Source organism: Stegastes partitus, unplaced genomic scaffold (assembly GCF_000690725.1).
Source record: "Stegastes partitus isolate 25-593 unplaced genomic scaffold, Stegastes_partitus-1.0.2 Scaffold450, whole genome shotgun sequence".
Lineage (NCBI taxonomy): Eukaryota > Metazoa > Chordata > Actinopteri > Pomacentridae > Stegastes > Stegastes partitus.
Genome location: NW_007578181.1, coordinates 132,457 through 151,755, shown reverse-complemented (window position 1 = coordinate 151,755; position 19,299 = coordinate 132,457). Strand labels below are relative to the sequence as shown.

The 19,299-nt window shown below is 45.7% G+C and overlaps 1 protein-coding gene across 1 annotated transcript; it reads right to left on the bottom strand.

Moving 5' to 3' along the window:
- Positions 1-3,914: 3,914 nt before the first annotated feature.
- Positions 3,915-19,292, bottom strand: rpap1 (RNA polymerase II associated protein 1). The gene is made up of 27 exons (XM_008286325.1): positions 19,238-19,292; positions 18,447-18,643; positions 17,741-17,889; positions 17,480-17,572; positions 16,461-16,593; positions 16,132-16,290; positions 15,787-16,017; positions 15,029-15,144; positions 14,845-14,943; positions 14,403-14,504; positions 14,146-14,313; positions 13,677-13,856; positions 13,450-13,584; positions 13,205-13,375; positions 12,826-12,983; positions 11,873-12,043; positions 11,589-11,784; positions 11,205-11,314; positions 10,867-11,065; positions 10,176-10,322; positions 9,709-9,851; positions 9,001-9,433; positions 8,158-8,276; positions 7,732-7,963; positions 6,834-7,010; positions 6,203-6,259; positions 3,915-4,575 (listed from the first exon to the last, which is right to left on the bottom strand). Exons 2-27 carry the CDS (start codon positions 18,637-18,639, stop codon positions 4,426-4,428), a joined length of 4,221 nt encoding a protein of 1,406 aa, XP_008284547.1. The 5' UTR covers positions 18,640-18,643; positions 19,238-19,292; the 3' UTR covers positions 3,915-4,425.
- Between the last annotated feature and the right edge of the window lie 7 nt (positions 19,293-19,299).

Below are 19,299 nucleotides of genomic sequence, written 5' to 3'. Positions count from 1 at the left end.
GGGCGATCCATGAGCAGGAGCTGTGGTTCCCCGATGCGACGGTCGCGGGTTCGACTCCCACTCAAGACCCTTTGCTGTTGGTCTCTCCCCAATTTCCTGTCTATCGCTACTGCTCTAAAAATAAAGGCAAAAAGCTCCCAAAAAATAAAAACTAAAACTAAACACTAGACTGTTAAAGCTCTCAATAAGGTTCATATGTACCCAGAAATACAATTACTTTGGTCAACCATTTTCAGAATTCTGAACCCTTTCAACTCCAAAACCTGCTGCTGGGTTTGGATGGGATGCCATCCTTTAAAACAAACAAACAAAAAAAGCCCAAATTACATAATCTATTCAAGCCAGAAACTATTAAAGCAGAAGTAATCATCAGATCTCATAAAATGATCACTGTCAAAATGAACCAAAACTTTGCTTGAAGTTGTGATATTTCACCAAAGTCCGTTTATCCTACGGGTCTAATTTAACATCTGTCAACAACAAACTGACCAGATCCTGTATAAAGAAGGAAAAAAAATAGAAATCTGCAGAAGCAATTCAGAATCCATTTGTGACTCAGCTGCAATTAACCAATGACAAAAATTCAGGGACTTTTCGGTTGAGCTGCAGGAAAGGACACAAGTGTGGAGACAAATTAAAAATCTAAGAAGCAAAATATCCACAGTATCTATACCCCCACTGTGTGCAGTTTTGGCAACACCTGTGTAGGAAATTGTTGCACATGTCGACTCCAGGTGTTGTCATTTCCAGAATCAGAAGTCGAATCAGTAGCTATTTCATTGCCAAGTGAGCTCGCACACACCAGGAATTTGGTGAACGAGATGGTACGCAACAATAACAAGACAGGAATAATTATCCAAGAAATTCTAAATAAAATATGTAAAAGAAAAGAATGAAAGCACTACGGAAATAAAAAGTACCATGAAAAGAGACATAAACCAACTAATAAATTAATTAAACTAAGAAATTAAGAATTTCTTTTGTAAATTAATCCAAAAAAAAAAGAACTTTTATTTTCGTTTCGTTATGATTTCTGTGTCATGTTCCTAAACACATTTCTGAGATCTCTCTACTTCTAGCCGAGGTTGTGCCGTTTCCACAGAGGTGCAGGACTTTATACTACAGTAAAAAAAATCTAAATAAGCCCACAGTGAGCAGAAATGCTAAGAAAGGGAATCAGTTTGTCATCATTTATTCAGAAGCTTATTGAATTTACTGGTGTGATGACCTGTGGGGTCTTCATACAGATGCTCTGTGTGTTCTGTAACTAACACGATTGAGCCAAACAACGAGCTCCTATTAATCATCTTTGAAGATAATTACATCTGGCGTCATAAGAGAAAGTACAGTGAATTATAAAACAGCCAGCTTATATTTAATACATAAGATATTATCCTACTGATGCAGCCGAGCCATTTAGAACCAACACCACGGCTCTGAAGTAGCCCATAAATACCAGGCCTGTCATCTCAAGTCTTCTACATCAGAAATATTTATCATTAACCACGCGGGGTTCCTGGTAGAGAACAGAGGTTTTCGTTCGCCACTTTCTCGGACACTCGTTATTTATGCAGGAACATCTGACAGTTTGCCTCGCAGTCACTTCTAACCACATCAGACTCGGACCAATTAACCAGAAGTGACAGGGTTTCTGATCTCAGCAGTGGTTTTCGTCGACCCAGCATGTTCGTGGTACAGAAGAGATCCTCTGGGGCTCATCCTGGAGGATTCATGTTTAATGATTTAACTCTGAGTCAAATAAAGGACTCGGTGGAGAACAAGTGACCGACTGTAAAGAACAGGTAGATTTTATTCAGTTAGTTTGTTCTATTGTTTATACAGAAGAGTTCAGATGTGATTATTTATTGTTGTATATATGTCACATCTGCACTCGCTGTCAGCCGCTATCTCCCAACACGACGTCATAAATATGCTGTTACTAGTGTATACATCACTACCAGATCACTTTACATGCAGGCAGCAGCTGAAGCCCACTACAGGATGTGGATCTGGACTTGTTATGAAGCACCACAGGGCACCAGATCTGTTGCACAGCAGGAGAACATAGAACAACTTGTGTTGGTTTTTACAGACGCTTGCTTGGAATCTCTAATTAACAGAAATCTGTACAATGAAAACATGGAACCATCATCGTGGTTAGATGAAAGTTTTCTGATGAAGCTTCCTCCTCAGACGGCCACGGTCACTAGCAGACCTCCAGTTTGGCTAAATGAAGGGAATCTAGTCTACTTTGGTCAGGAACCAACTTCCAGCTTCACCTTCACCCGTAGGAGAGAATCGGGGAAGGACTCCTGGTATTCACTTCTAAACACTGCTTCCAGCTCTGGGACAGTGAATTTCTGAACCTAACAGCTGGTTAATGCTCCTCAGCATCCTCCCCTGCCAACGAGCAGAGGATGGAGCTTCTCCAGAGCCTCTTCCTCCTTTATCTCTGCTGTTTTTAACGGCCTGTTGTTGAGCTTGTAGGCTGTTGGTGGCTCGGCCTTTACGCTCTTGTGTTCAGCTACTCTGGTCTCGACATGATTTTTGTTTTGTTTTGTTTTTCTTCCCCGTTACATCGTTTGCCTGATGGGAGATTTGGGCTTTCATCGTCGCGATTGTCGGATCAGTTCCTCTCAGAGCTCACCAGAGTTCCTGAAGCACCTGCAACACAGACCTGGTTTAGGACCAGCAGCAAGCAAAGTGTTGGCTGTGGGAGCTTCAGACTGTAGTGGTGGCACGTGCATTTATTTGTGTTTATATCATTCCACGTAACGGCGTTTCAGGACTCAAAAGGCCGATGAATCCGCTCAGCTGCCAAAAGAATAATTGGGGATTTTTTCTCGCTTTTATGCTGAGGCAGCAGCAATTTAGCTTAGCTTAGCTTAGCTTAGCTTAGCACAACAAGAGTAAACAGCTGGTCTGGCTGCATCTACAGCTCATATGAATCTTCCTACTTGCACCTCTGAAGCTCACTAATTAATACGATTCTAATTTGCTATAAAAACCAAAGCGTGGAAACAAGTTCAGGACTTTGTGGAGGTTTGAGCCTCCAGATAAATTAATAACATGTTTGAGAACTGGCAGTAATCGCTGTGACTCCAGCGTACGCCCAAATATAATCAGCACATGCCTCGATTAGATCTGATTACATGTTGTTGGTTCTCAACATGTGTTTGTAAAACAACATGTTCTGCTGCAATTTAGAGGACGTACGGAGGCAGGTACAGAGGAAACGTGCAGCCTCGCTCTGGAAACACGACTGAATCATTTTGGGGTTTATCGAGCAGTCACAGTGTCGATCTGTTATGAGCTCCGGGGCAGATTAGTTTGGCTGAGAGGGAAACCTTAATGTTAATAACGTCTATCTAGCTCTCTGAGGCTTTTTACTGTGCGTCCAGCTGCAATAAGCATGAATAGAATCAGATGTTAAGACTCTGATCAGATGGATGAATATACAGTCGAGTAGCGAAGACAGTTTGTCGCCTCACTGTGGGACGGTTCTGTGGAGTTTGCATGATGTTCTCTCTGTTCTCATGTTCTCCAGACGCTCCACCTTCCTCCCACAGTCCAGAGACGTGCCTGGTGGTCTGCCTCTTCGTGTTGTGATGGGAATGCTTGGACGAGCTCCAGCCCTCCTCACGATACAGCAGCTATCACAGGACGGGCAGATACCAAACAGTTGCGCCCTCGTGGGCATTTTCCACATCTGACTAAACGGGGCGCTCTCAGCGTGGAAAAATAACAGAACCGAAAAGGACTTTAGTGATGGTGTTCCTGATCAATTAGCAAAGAGAGGGAACAACGCCTTCTGCTCATCTGGACATCTGCAGGATGGACCAGGATGGACTTTTGTTGTGGCCGAACTGCTGAGGGGGTACGAGTGCAGCGCAGCAACAAACGGTTACACGTCATCATTACACGACTCATGTTTTATTCACAAAAAAACACCATTCCAGGCACTTGTAAAGTCGGATCATTGTCTTTTCTCTGAGATGCCGTGAACTGTCCTGGGCAGAAGAAACACAGCAGCTCTGGAGTCAGACGGAGGAACAAGTCGTGTTCGCTTCATTCGTAGCGTTTCTGTTTAAACTTTGGACTAAACACATCATCAAATTTCCAGTGACTGTAAAATACTCTATATGGGCTAAAACAAGTGCTAAAAATGATTCGCCAGGCGGTCCGAGTCCACCTCAGGTTTGGTTTTAGAAAACGGGCCACAGAGACAGTTTCTGTGACCGTGTCGTCTCTCGGTCCAAAGTACCTTCGATGCCACACCTTTATTGTTGAAAACAAACGTCTCTTCCTGCTCACTTTTCTCTCTCAGCATCTTCTCCTGTTTTCTTTCATCTGCTAAACGTCTCACTTCCCTGTATCTTGTGTTTTTGGCACACTACCTCTTTAATTTCACACTTTCTGTTCTCCTCAGTCTCCTTTGTCACTGCCGTTGTCTTGCAGTCCCAGAACGCTCGCCAAACGCTTCGCCCTGATCGGAGGCAGCTGGTCGTACGTGTCGAAGCCGAGCGCCGAGTGCCGTTGGGGCAGACGGAAGAGCAGCAAGTGGTTCTTCAGCACCTGAAAACGAGATAAGGAGAATGAGACGGATGCGACAGAAGCATCAGTATGAAGCAGTTATTTCCCGTGAGGAGTGCTTTCAGCCCGAGGAGGTGCTTCTGACGCGATCGGGGAGGCGTGCGGAGGAACCGTGACGCAGCTCGGCTAATTTTAATAAGAAAATTAGAAATGATGATTTGATTTAGCTCCCGCAGCTCTAAGGGTCATAAACACAGGAAGAGCAACGCGGTGACAAATGACCGTGGAGCAGAAAACATCTCTCGGCGACGCAGACTGAGCAGGTACTCAGTCAGACTAATATCTGCTTTGAGGAAATGCGACTGGTTGACGTCCGACACCATCACAGAGCTCCCTAGAAGATTACCAGAGGAAAGCAACACGTGTGTCTTTGGCACGTTGAAACCGAAGATCTTACGGCTTCCGACAAACTCGAACCGTACAGCCGCACTCACAACTTCTACACAATGTCTTTGATCATAGCAGAAAGAAACCGAATGTGGGCGAATTGTCATTGTTGGACCACAGGATGACCAGTTTCAATATCTGTAGTGGGGAATATACGCTTCATCACTTCACTGGCTTCCAGCTGCTGCCAGCATCAGATTCAAAACTCTGACACTTGCCCCCAAAACCCCAACGAGAACAGCTCCCTGCTACCTGAACCCTCTCATTCAGGTCTACACGTCCTCCCGCTCCACCAACAAAACCTCCTGATCCAACCACCTCAACAGAGTCGATAGCTGGACTTTCCTCCTCTGTGGTTCCCCGGTGGTGGAGCGAGTTACCAAACTCTGTTCAATCTGCTGACTCCCTCTCAGGCTTTAAGAAAAGACGAAAGACCAGCTCTCCACTGAACACCTTTACACTTGACAGAGTGAAAAACAAACAAACAAAACAAAACACAGCCTGCTTTAGCATCAGCGCCCTGCCACTCTTGAACTTGTTCTACGGCACTTATCCAGATTGTCTTCTCCTGACGAGATCCTTGTTTGTGTTGCATCTGCTCTCAGATGTACGTCGCTTTGGATAAAAGCTAAATGAAATTCACCGACTACCAGCTGTTGGTTTTAAAACAAAGGGCTACGAGTGGTTCCTATCATATGTAAAACAGCTTTACACCTAAACACTACAACTGAGTGACGTATAAAAGGTTTTACAAAGCCGACAAGCAGCCTCCTGAAGCAACAAAGTCTGGAACCATTGGTGTAAAAGTCTTGCAGATAAAGAACCATGTTGAAGACTAATAATCAGTCAGCGAATGTACCCAGTGACAGAAAGGTTACACCTGAAAAGCTGAATTTAAGGAAGAAAATGAGCACTAAAGACGTTATGGTTCACAAGAAAAGAACAAGATGTGCAACAAGGAAGCTAAATCAACAGCTGCGTACAATTTATAAGGAAATAATTAAAAGCTAAGCTGCAATATCCAAAGGTGGCAGGAAACGACCCAGCAGGCCAACGGAGGCTTGGATGGACGACAACAAGAGTAAAAACAGCAAGACTAGTTTGGAGAGACTGTGGAGAAGGCGTCATTAGAAACAGGAGAGGAATCAATGAACACTTCGCAGCATATAAAGATCACAGACGGTGAGAGAGAGAGAGGGAAGGAAAACGAGGAGGGCAGTACCTCGTCAGTCAGGTAGTAGATTTTCCTCAACATGCTGTGTCGAGCCGTTTCCACCTCCTGCGGAAAGACAAGAGGATTAAAGATCAAAGCTGGCGTTGTATGTCTCAGTGTTTACGACCGCACCTATGAATCCGTGCTCTGAAATAATGAACGACAAATAAACACAACATCTTTGTGAACTGTGTAAACAAGTCGGTCGACGTGATTCTCATCCCAAAAAGTCGCACATCGGGAACTGAAATCGTCCCGAACACGAGGGAGCCGTGATTAAATTAGTGAAACCAGTTCCGAGGCTCGCTCCGCTAACAGCTGATCAATCGCCAGAGCTCTGTAAACTCATTAAATCTTAAAGATGCTGCATCCAGTGAGCTCACACTTGGAAAATGTGCGTAAAGTCTCCATGCAAAGACTGAACACTTGCCACGAATCCAGTGCAGCTGCAGCAGCTTCTAGATGGGTTAAGTCATGACATATGTTTGCCTCAGGTGTCATTGTGGATGATAACAAAGTGATTATAATCGATGTTCAGAGAAAGCAAAAGAAGCTTATTTGTTGGGAAGACAAAGGGTTAAAAACTTTCTATTTGTTTCTTATTCAGTTCTTTGTGCAGAAGGGAAACGCAGCGTTGTACCTGCGCCGCAGCATCCTGAGAGAAGATGAAGGAGTTAACGTGAGATAATGCGACCACATACAGGACCGGACTCCAGGAGGGCTTCAGGGTCGCCGTCACCAGAGATCGGAAGTAGAGACGGAGGACGGGGAGGGAGTCTTCAGGCGGGGAGGTGAAGCGCTCGATGGGGACGGACAGCTTCAGACGCAAACACAGAGAGAGGTGGCAAAATAAGAAAATATTATAAAACCACCGTAGCGCTCATCTTCACACTCACACAGCAAAGGCTTCTCACTGGTTCTAACATCATGTCTACTCTATACTGGCTTCTCTCCACTGGCTCCACTAGCCTTGCCCCCGGCTATACTTTAGATATGTTAACCCCGTACATCCCCACATGCAGCCTTAGATCTTCGGGTGGGTTCCTCCTCATCGCTCCAAAGTCGAGGCTCAAATCCGAAGGCCTTTCCTGTGAGGGCCCCTCGGCTTTGGAACCACCTACTCGAGGAAACAAGGCTCACAGGTTCAGTTCTTCTTTTAAATCACTTCTTAAAACCCACTCGCTTTTGAGCGATGTTCTCTTTTAGATTTCCTCCAGTTTCTTTTCCCTTTTATATCGGTATCACCTGCTGTCCTTCTCTCTTTTCTCTTTCTGAATCTACTTTTATCTGCAGCTTTTATCCTAATTCCCCTCTGTGACGTCGTCTTTTTAATCAGTTTTACTAGTTTCATTATAATGCACCTTCCAGCCTGCTCTTTTTCATTTTTATTGTGTATTTTTTATATTTTGAGTGTTGTGTTCCTGTGTCGTCTCGTCTCTGTGTTTTATTTCTTTATCATGTAAAAGTTTTTTGTGAACTCTGTTCTACAAATAAAGTTTATTATATTATTACCTAAAAAGTAATAAAACCGTCAGTACCTGCTCCAGAGTGACCCCCAGTGACCTCAGCATGCCCACGTGTTCTCCAAACACAGCCAGCCTCATGGTGGCGCTGTACCGCCTCTGCAGGGGCAAGAGGACCCAGCAGCCAAACAGCCGATCCCCGAAAGACACGGCTTCGTACTGGGCCAGGAGGGCCGAGTACAAATCCTGGAAGGAGGCCAGACCTGGAGGAGGCTCGTTCAGGTCCAGAGAGTCCAGTCTGGACCCCCTGGAAACGGAGACGTTGTGTTTATTAGGACCCTCGACACCTATTTGAGCTTCTTTCAAAAAAAAAAATTGAAATCTTTCTTTACTTTTTCTTATTTTTTGTATATAATTATTTATTTAGCGTTACTGTGATAAAACTATTTCCTTTGTGGATCAACAAAGTTTATCTAAAATGTTCTATGAGACTTATCGGACCTTGTCAGCAGCCTGAACAGACCCCAGGTCAGTTTCTGAACAGGCCTCTCCAGAAACAAGTCGCTGGAACACAGGAACACGCAGGACAGGCGGGCCAGCTTGGCCACAGGAAGGACCACCTGCAGGATTACAAAATAAAAGACAGAAACACATGAAGAGACGCAGAGAGACACAAAAGGACTCTGACTAGTGTTTATTAACACTCAAGACATCAGTATTGTCTTTATCATTGATTAGTCTGCTGATCAGTCGCTTGTTTTCTTCTATAAATGTGGGAAAATAGTGAATTATTCTGTGTTTATTAGAACTTCTCAGCCGAGGAGGCGTCTTTGTTTCGCTGTACAATCTGTTTGGTTGCTCATAAAGTTCACGATGAAAGAAAAGAGCAGCAAATCCTCACGTTGTAGACGAGTGTTTGTGATCGATGAGTAAAATGGTTCACTGATAATCTAATCAATGAATGAGGGAAAATTGAGTTTTTAAAAAAATCCTGTTGTTATTTCTTCTATTTCATTGTGTCTTTCATTTAACTTCATTGTCTTCACTTCTATTTGCCTGATTCTGTTCCATTGTGGGGCTGAATTGCTTCAATTTGGTTTTTCTCACGTAAAGCTCTTTGTGACTTTGTTTTCTGAGTGTTTCTGTCTCATTGTTGTCGTGTTATTTGATGACTCATTCAGCTCTAACAGTCTGATGAACACGACGTCGGCTGAAATGCAAACTCATGATTACGCTTCTTATTTTCACTCACTTTAGGGAGGTTTTTTCTTTTTCTGATTTTAAGGGTAGAACATGTTTGCTCACAGGTCCTCTGAGGTGAATCTGAGATGCTGAATCATGTACCTTCAGGGCGTCCTCCCTCCAGACCTCCAGCAGCAGCAGCCACTGCAGACAGTGCGTCACCGCCTGCAGAGCCCCCTGAGGGAGCTCCTCCACCGCCAGCCCCCCGCCGTCAGACACCCCGGTTCGCTCGTACAGGCTGACGAGCGGCAGGAAAGGCCAGTCGGACGGCAGGACGGGACCGGTGAGCTCTGGGAGGAGCTGGGATTTGATCCAGGGGTTGTGGCCCAGGAGGGCGTCCCGGGACACCAGCACAGAGGGCTCCAGGTGGGCCAGGTGAGTGAGGAAGCAGCCTCGTATGGACGGCAGCTGGACGCAGGCCTCTCTCAGGAGAGCGCCGACGGTCTGCAGCGACGGAGAGGCGTGGTGCTGCGTCTCCTCGTGGAGCTTCAGCTCCCCCAGCTCCACGGCTTCAGGTCCTCCGCTGTGTCCTTCCCTGGAAGCCAAACAAATAATAATTGAATAAAGTGTTAAAGAGGAACATCGCTGTTGGCAGAAATGGGTCATGGGTTCATTTGATCTTATTCCAAAGAAATGAAGTTTTGAATATAATGTAATTTTGCTTAATTAGATTATAATCATGGGTCGCATTTTTCAAGCAATAATCTAAACAACTATTTAGACAGAAGGTAGCGAACAAAGCAGAAGGTCAGAGTGAGAATTCAGGTTTGTGTGGTCACTTGATCCCTCATTAAATACGAGTAAACCTACGATATAAAGTCCTTGCTGAAGATGATGGTGGAGAGCAGCTCATGAGCCAGATACTCGCTGCCTGGCAGTAACCACGGCAGGAGAACCAGCGCCACCTGGTGGTAGAGGGAAGCATGTTTTGCTACTTCTGGCTCAGTCGGGACCTGAGAAATGTCAGAGAATGGAGAGAAAATGAAGTCAGTTAGGTGTAAAAAAACAACAACATTGATTTATATTAGAAATAGATACACAAGCAAAAATAAAAACCCCAGATGAATCCTGAACCTGCTGCAAAACCAGATAAAGAGCTCTGAACCTGCTGTTTAATACAAATCACATATGAATGAACTAGTTTTAAAACAAACTGTACTAATGTTCAGAGGTTCTTCTTTTGGTTTATAACAAAACACTCCTACGATTTAAAAGAACAAACTAAACTGTATGATTGTGCTCAGCCTGCATCAGGGTGTGTTTCTTGCTGGACCTACCTGTCGGTGCGCCAGCCGCAGCAGCAGGTAGAGGAGGTGGTGTTCATGACGGAGCAGCCAGGCCCAGGTGTGAGACAGCGTGGGCGTGGCCTGACTGCAGCGACGCAGGTAACCAATCAGAGGCTCTGACAGGAGGAGGCCGGTGAACTAAACAGAATAAAATGAAACAGATGAATTATTTATGTGTTCCCACAAGATGGCAGCAGAATTTAACCCGATTTAACGATCAGCCGCTGAGCAGTCCAGGCTGCCAGGAGGATGTAGTTTATATTTTAAACCAGTGGTTCTCAAACTTAGGGTCGGGATCCACATGGGGGTCCCAAGATAATTTCAGGGGGGGTCGCCAGATCATTGGAAAAACTAAAATAAAAATAAAGTCTACATTTATCAAATAAATGTGTATCAGGGCTGTAAAACTAAAAGTGTTTACTTCTTGTAACTCTTTTTTTTTTCATCCTTTATCATTAACTTCTATTCGGCATTTGTGTTCATTGTTTTTCATAAGCATGTGACTTGTTGAGTTGAGTTATGGTCAAACATGTGTGGTATGAGGTCAATGACTTTTGACCACTAAAATCAGTGTTTGTGCCCAATTCAAAGAAATTCCCTCGAGGTCTTTTTCATGTACAGATCCTCGTATATGACATAAAACTCTCCCCTGAGATACTGCTTCAGACTCAACAGGACGTACCTTCTTGCTGAGACCTTTGTGGATCCCGGTGATTGTTTCCAAGAGGAGGCCCAGTCCCGTCAGCAGAGGGAACGGCGAGCCGGGAGCCACCGGCCCGGGACGATCCCTCCATCCTGAACAAGCCAAACCGGGGAGGTTAGGAGTCGTCTCTGGGCTCCGACGACCAGACGGCTGAATGTTGCACACGACTGAGGAAGACCTGGTGTAAAGAAAGAAAGAAAAAGACTGTGCTGTTAGCAATGCAATCACTAAAGGTCAGGAAAACATTTTTGTGAGCAAAAGCAGTGCATCGTCTGATTAGAGATGACATACAGAAGTAAACAGTAAATCAGACATACTCAAGATTCTTCATCAGTCCTCGCACGGCGTCGTGACTCATCAGAGGGAGGAGAACCTCAGATGTCAGCAGCTCGAGTTCTTGGAGAGTCTCCACTGGCTTGAAACAGTTCTGTGGAACAGAAACACAAATATATGTGTTCAATCATTTGTTAAAACACTTGAAATTTGTGTAAAGGAGCTCAGAAATGTGTTTTTATAAGCCTCAGACATGTCAGAAGAGACTGGATTGTAGAAGGTAATTTAAGATCCTTTCTGATTTTATTTATTTACTTCTATGAACACAGAACACGGAACAGGTTCATAGCTTGATCAAGAGTTCCTCAGATTGCAATGAATCTACTGCACATATAAACCAGTAGGAGGTATGAGGCAGGAGGCAGCACCTGTCTGGACAGCTGATGGTAGTAAGCCTCCAGGTAGACCAGGTAGGCTGGGATCACAGTGAGGCTGCTGTCCCTCTGAACCGGATCATCAAGACTCTTGACGAAACCCTTCAAGTGGCCCAACAGGGCTGCCTGCAACCCTGAGACGTGACCCCAGGACACCGGAGGAGGAGGAGGACACTCGTCTCCCTGAGAGCTGATGTAGAAACAGAGAAGGTAACATGTAGAGGATTCAAGACAACGGTGTTCAAATCAATCCACTTCCTGCTGTCGTTCGGTTGTACCTGACGACGCCGGCCTGCAGCTCCTGGTGACAGCCGGCAGTGTGAGTGACTTGTGTGAGCAGAGAGAGCAGAGCCAGGAGGCGCTGGAGCTGCAGAGGTAGCAGAGGATCTGAGGGCGGCAGGACTCTGTGGACGGACTGCAGCGCCTTCGCTAAGGCTGGATACAGGTCTCTGGGGAGGTGAAGCAACCAAAGAAGACGAATTAGAACCTTGTTTTAAGCTGTATGTTGATGTGAGGACTTGTACGGCCGCAGGAATGTAGAGCGACATGAAAGCAAAGCTGTTAGTCTGAATGTGAAAGTTCTCTGACATCAATGAATGGCTGATAAATAGGCTAATCATGATCTGAATGGTGATCAAAGCTTTTCATTCAGGCTCTAACATGCAGCGCTAGTTAGTTGCATGAAATTATTTCAGCTTCAGAAAGCCTGAAAACAGGAACCGTCTGCCACTATGAGAGGCAACACAGCTAATTTGTTTGACCACTTAAAGCCCCACAAAGCTGATGAGCGTGAAGCCACATCTGACTGCCATCCAAAGGGGAAATAAAAACTATTTTGGATGCCTTTGCCAGCGTTACGCTGCATGAGAAAGGCTCCAAGTGGTTCACAGTGTAAATAAAAATACAATAAAATAAAAAAATCCCACAATTTTTTCAGTCTTTTGAAAATTATTTTATATTTTTGATGCAGAAAATGACTCATAAAATTCAAGCCATCTGGTGAAAACTGCTGCGTGTCTTTATACTGCAGAGTTTTAACCATATCATGCAGCTTTAATTTCAACCATAATTTACTGTGTATTGTTGTAACCGTACACAAAACAGCACGCCGCCCACCGCCGCGTTTTCTCAGAAATGTTTTCCCTCCGCTCGCCAATCAGGCAGCTGCTCACTAACACGACAGTCGCAACGATGCTATGAGCTGACGATGTATCAGTCTGCTCCGACTCACATGTATATCCTGCAGGCCTGTCCGTAGCCGGCGGCCACGGCCCACAGCCTGTAGGCCTCCGTGGTGACCCTGAGGGCCTCGGTCGGCTCCAGCAGCAGCTCGCCGGGCTCAGCGCTCAGGAGGCAAGACAGACGCTCTCTGGCTCCCAGAGAGTTCAGCTGGAGAGAGGACAGAAGGAGACAGAGATGGAACGATGCACTGTATGGGAGGAGCATTAAAGCATCAATATTCATCTTCTGTTTCAAATGTGTTCAAGTTTTCTGTTTCACAAAGAATCCCAGATCCATGGAGATGCACATTTGTGTTCCCCAGACATTTTCCTGCAGCCAGTAATACACAGCTGTTATTTAAGACATCATCACTAAACTGAGATTATTACCAGTCTGGCACATGCATGCCTGCCCGAGGTTGCCAGAACCCTCAGCAGCTTCAGGGCGCTGGCCAGCGGGAGTCCATAGACGGACTGAGGAGGAATTGGAGACGACGGTGACCAGGAAGTGGGAAGGAACTCTGACATGACCGTCTCCATGAGGCGGGGGCAGTCCAGCACCTGAGAGCGAAACACAGCAAACAGTAAAACAACGACTCAGCAGCAGAGCGAATGAGTCAGCAGATTGTTGTCACCTGTGTGGCCGAGGAGGACGAGTGCCGAGCGAAACGCGTCAGGATCTCCAGGACGTCCTGAACCACCCGAGGCGACGGTCGGACCACCTCCAGGATGTAGCGAAGCCGGGGCAGCAGTTTCATCCTGAGCAAGCCCTGAAACACACAAAACAGAGACACAACAACATTTCTCAGCCTTCACAGATGAAGCTCAGGGAAAAGTAAAAAAGAAGAATGAACTCGTTTACCTTGATGACGTCCTGGCTGGCCACGTCGTGATCGCTCTTTCTCTCCTCCTTCTCCTTCGCCGTCTCCTTCAGAATCTCATCCAGACCTTCATCCTCCTCGTCCTCCTCTTCCTGAGCAGTCGGGAGCAAAGGGAAGGAGGCCAGACCACGGAACCAGGAGAAGGTGGAGTCCAAACACTCCTGAGAGGGGAAGCAGATCCAGTAAGACTCTGGGGAGTTTGTCACTGGGTGCACATATTTGTACAGTGTGTTTTCTTTTATGGATTCATTTTTTATTATTATTTCTTTATATTGCCACATTATTTAATTTATATTTTAGTTATTCTTCTTTTTATTTCCACTTTTATTTTGTTGATTTATTTTTGTAATGTGGTGCTCTCACTACTCCATAGTGTGGCTTCATTTACTATTTTCCTAGTAATTACCGTGTTATTACACATGATGGATGCACTGCTCAGGCTGATCTCACCTCATCTTCTGCAGACACGAGGAGCGCTTTGAGGGCATGCACAGCTGCAGACATCACTCCCTCCACGCCGTCGTCCAGCGCAAACCGGAGCAGAAACAGCAGGCCGGCGTCCAGCAGAGTGGACACCATGCTGCCTCTCACAACCGACACATACTCTCCAGCACGAGCCTAGAAGTCACAAAACGCAGTCACACAACCGACCACAGGTACGTTTCTCTGCAGGTGAGCTCGACTCTGGGTGGGCGAAGGTTCGGTACCTTGGAGAGGATGTTGGCCAGAGTGCTGAGGGACAGACTCCTCTGCTGGATGATCTGACTCCGAGACAGCAGGAAGAGTTCCTTCAGGGAGTAACCTGCCCGCTAGGAGGAAACTCTGGTTTATTATCCAGATTTATTATCACATAGCAAAAAAAAAATGATGTTCTTAAGTTCATAACGATGCTTTTTGCTCATTCACTGGTCTGATATAAAAACAAAGACAGAACAAAGTTGTCAAATGTTTGCTCAAAGAAAGTTTTGGTTTCTCTGTATGACTCAGGTCTTCACCTTGCTACTGGGGCAGAGGCAGGAAGGCTTTAGAACTCAGAATCCCCAGGTTCATGAAGAATACATCTGAAGGCTTTATATTGATTTCATTTCCCACGAAACAGAAAAAAAAGAATAATAAAAGAGGAACTTTTTTGTCTGGTTGCTGACTGACCTCAGGTTCCTCTCCGTGGTGGTGCAGACCTAAGTGGGTGGGCAGATCCTCCGTGGGCGCAATTAAGCTCCCCGTGAAGTCGAAACGAGCCTGCATGGCCTGACAGGACACACAGAAACACCTGGTTTCAAACACCTTTCGAGTTCCAGAAGAAGTGAATAAAGTTCTGAAATCATCTCCTCACCTTCTTGGTTCCTTTTCTTCTGGGTGCAGGCAGGTCTTTCATCCACTCCAGCTTCTCCGGCTCCAGCTTGTCCATGTGGACCCAGTCCTTCTGAGGCTTCACTGGCAGGTCCTCCTCTGGATTCAGAGACACAACAGTGGCTTAGATCACTTTATACATGAGAGACAGGAGCCTCGGCGCTGTTCTTTAAGAAGCATCTGGTCATTTATTCTCAACACAATATAAGAATATATTATCTAAAATGGAAGGGAGCTGAGGCAGCAAATAATCTAATGACAAAAATGACTGTGTGATCCATTAGCGACACGTTCATTAGGGCTGAGGGGTTGTTCTGAACCTAATTGCAGAGAGTGGCTGGTCCTGGCTCAGTGGAGTCAACAGGCAGCTTTAGGTTTGGATTTCATCCAGGCAGCAGAGGCCTCTTACATTAGTTATCCTTCTTAAAAAATTACAGGATGGATGGTTTGGAAAGTGGAGCAGCGAGAGAATCCAAAAGACAAATGTGATGCAGGGGAGAGATAAAGGCTTAAAGGAGGAGGAGAAGCTGGCAGACAGCCGTGTGTGATGGACAAACTTTCTGATTTCTCCCCAAAATCTAGTGATGGACAGTCGTAGCAACAGGATCTCATTCTCATCAGGAGAGGGCACAAGATACACCAAATTCATCCTGTAATTTGAAGTCATTTCTATTTCCAGTATCAGCAGCAGGAAGTGACAAGCAGCGAGTGATAAAAGCCTTTATTCTGAATAAATCATACCCGTCACAGCAGGTGGTGGTGGTGGTGGCTCTTCCTCCTCCTCTTCCTCCTCGTCTCCTTCCATCTCCACTTCTTGGCCTTTATGAAACAGCACATCAGCACTGGAAGAGTCTCTGCCTGTATTTTGAAGAGAAAGGTCGTCCTTGTCGGTTTTGTCCTCGACGTGTTTAGACGAAGATGAAATGATGCTTTGGGCTTTGCGGGATCGAACAAACTCCACCAGCCGAGGATCTAGGAAGCAGTGGTACGAACAAAACGGGAAATAAACAAAGGTTCTAGTACAGATCACGTCTTTATTTCCATGTACAGCTCATCAGGTAATAATTAAAGACCACGTAGACACACCGAGCTGAGATAAGAGTTTCTTCTGCTCCTCCAGTATCTCAGACTGGGACATTGCTTGAAGCTTGGCCTGGTTCTCCTTGTGGATCCTCATGGTCTCTCCTGAGCTATCTGGGCCGGCCAGCCCCTGACCTGAAACCAAACTGGGACCTGCAGGTGGTTCTGGTGAACAGAGAGGAGCAGAGCGAGAAGGAAAAAGAGGCTGAAATATTGTCAAGAGAGGAACGTTCAGTAAAAAGAGGGATCTTAATAATTAGGACACAGTTTCCTTTGTGGTTAAGAGACATACGGTGCCGGCTACATCTGGGACAGCGAAGTTCAAGCCTACTTACGATCTGTGTCCATACTGGTGTCTGACGGGAGGCGCTGCTCCCTGAAGTCTGGCGTCTTTCCCTCCTTCAGTCTCTGAGCAGCAATCTGACGAGCAAAGATGCTCTTCTTTCCTCCAGCTGACGACAGCGGCGCCTTTGGAAACATTTTAAAAATATATCCTGTTCAAAGGTATCTCACGATGTATTCTGTTTTAGTTTGTGTAGAGAAGCTTCAGACGGGGAGGGATCTCTTCCTGGAGGACAGTCAGTCCATCCACGGGGCACAAAGGCTCACTGGATGATTTGATGAGCAGGAAAATTATGTGAATCATATGTTACACTGCTGCAGTCACCAGATAAAGTTTTTTTTAAATTTGGGACTCTGTGTTTTAGAATTTACCATGGGAATCAAAACACCAAATGAGTGAGAATCTTTTGAAAACCGGTGCTCATTGCAGCATCAGGGTTCCACAGACTTACAGAATCAACGCCGAGACACAACAAAGCTGCTCCAGTGCACATAGTGAGACACTGGCCGTCCTTGAAACGGTCCCATATTCAATATCAGTCTTAATATTCTACCATCTCTGAATGTCCCTCAGTTTAGCTGCCGTAGAGCTAATGATCAAAGCTAAAGCTACGTTTGCTCCTTTAGCTGCAAAACACACTGAGGATTTTCAATTGTTGTGGCGCCATTGCATTTAAAAATAAAAGTCAGTCACTGCATCTTTAGCTCATCTGATGCTGAGAGTGCACGAGGACTCTTGTGTTCACTCTTGCAGCCAACAGCAGAACATTCGTTGAGTTTTGCTCTTTCTGATTGGCTCAGCTAGAAGCAGTAGCGAGTGAGGCAGCAGGATTACAACAACCACCAAACACAATGAAAATATGTTTTCACCATATAAACGCTTCACCTTATTACTTATCTGTATGTGTCCTAAATTTAAACATCCTCAGTTCCCTGCAATGTTAAAATAGAAACGGTTTTTACACTTCTAAATTCAAAGCATGAAAAAAGAGAGGGCATCATTGCCTCTAACCTGGTTGCTGGTCTCTGAGCGGTGCAGCACTTTGGGGAAGGCGATGCCTGTAAATGCTGGTAGAGATATTGGAGTAGAGCTGGTATCTCTCTCCTTAGGGCAAAGAAATAACCAACGTTAGAGTCAATGAAAGACACAGTGAAAGTAATCTACAAACAAAAAAACACACGTCTGGAGAACTGACATCTGCAAATCGAGGGTTGTGTTGTGACAGAATGTCTGCATGTACAGTTCAGTTTAATCATCTGGTTTCACACTTACAACGATCTTGGAGAGGACAGCGCTGATGTGAGTGTCGTGTCGGTCCAGCCTGTCCTCAGGATCCTCGTCTTCAAAGGTGACGCGACCGGCTTTAAAGCGGGACTTCTTAGGAGGGGCTGGCGTCAGAGAGGGGAGCTGGTCTGGAAGATCTGCAGCGAACACAACAGCTGGACATCAGCTTTCTGAATCAAATACAGATACAATACATGGTTCACACAGTTGTTAGATGATTCAAAGGCCTTTAAAAGCCTTTTTAGATCATTTGGTATGTGTGAGGCTGCAGGTGGCTCAGTGGTTCACGTCCCAGTGAGGACACCCGGGATCTTTGTGCGTGGAGTCTCCATGTTCTCCCCGTACAGCGTGGGTTCTCTCCGGGTTCTCCGGCTTCCTCCCACAGTCCAGAAACATGCTGAGGTTTATTGGTGATTGTAAATTGTCCGTAGGTGTGAATGTGAGTGTGCTTGGTTGTCTGTCTCTAAGTGTAGCCCTGTGATAGACTGGTTACCTGTCCAGGTGAACCTGCCTTCACCCTGAGTCAGCTGGGATAGACTCCGCCCCCCATGACCCTGGTGAGGATTAAGGTGTAGAGATGATGGATGGATGTTATGTTATGTTATGTGTGTCTCTATATGCATCCTCAGCCCCACCCTCAGCCATGAAACTCTCCAAACACGTCAGTTACTAGTGAATAAAAGTGATCTTCCACCTTCTATGGTGACCACATCCCTCTGGCCTCCTCCAGCCTCCCCGCTGGCTGCCTCTCCCTCTCCGGCCTCTCCTCTCCTCTTGTCGGGACGGCGGACCACATTGGCAGCAGATGGAGCACCGGAGGTCAGGAAGCGCTCCTGCTCCCTCAGGAGGTCTGCCTCCGAGTCGGTGGGTTTGGGACGCCGCAACATCCCTCTGAAGGACACAGAGGATGACAGATGATGCATCTTTATGTCTTTGCATGTTGACTTCCTCACACTTCAACCACACAGCATCCCTTCAACTCCTAAATCCTCTGAGTCCTGACACCAGTGGATGGATGGACAGCCCAAAACACAGAGTGTCACAACAGAAAGGAGATAATAAAACAGACTTTACTAACCCTCCTGTCAGCAGATAACTCACAGTGTGCTCAGCTTTTAGACACTTCTGGCAAATTAAATTAAATAAAGTCAACGTGATTTGAGGGTGAACTTGGTTAGCGTGGCTAATATTAAAGCTAACTACCATCGTTTGAGAGCACAAGAAAGCACAGAAAGGAATAAACTTGAACTAATTTCAGCCAAAAAACTACCTACACCGAGCTGGATGTGGTTGTTTGGCTTTCACGTGTAGTTAAGTTTACATCCGACACACACACTCCGGATGAATGCGGTGAACGTTAGCTAAACGTTAGCTTCACATCTTAAACCGCCTTCATTTGAAGCCGTAATTATCCGAAACCAAACCAAACATCATCTCCTAAAAGTGTGCGGTTCTGTTGTTTGAATTAGAAGAGGGACAGCTAACCTTCAGTGTCGCTTCAGGATCCTGGTTGAATTTTAAACTCGACACTTGTTCACACGGACGGT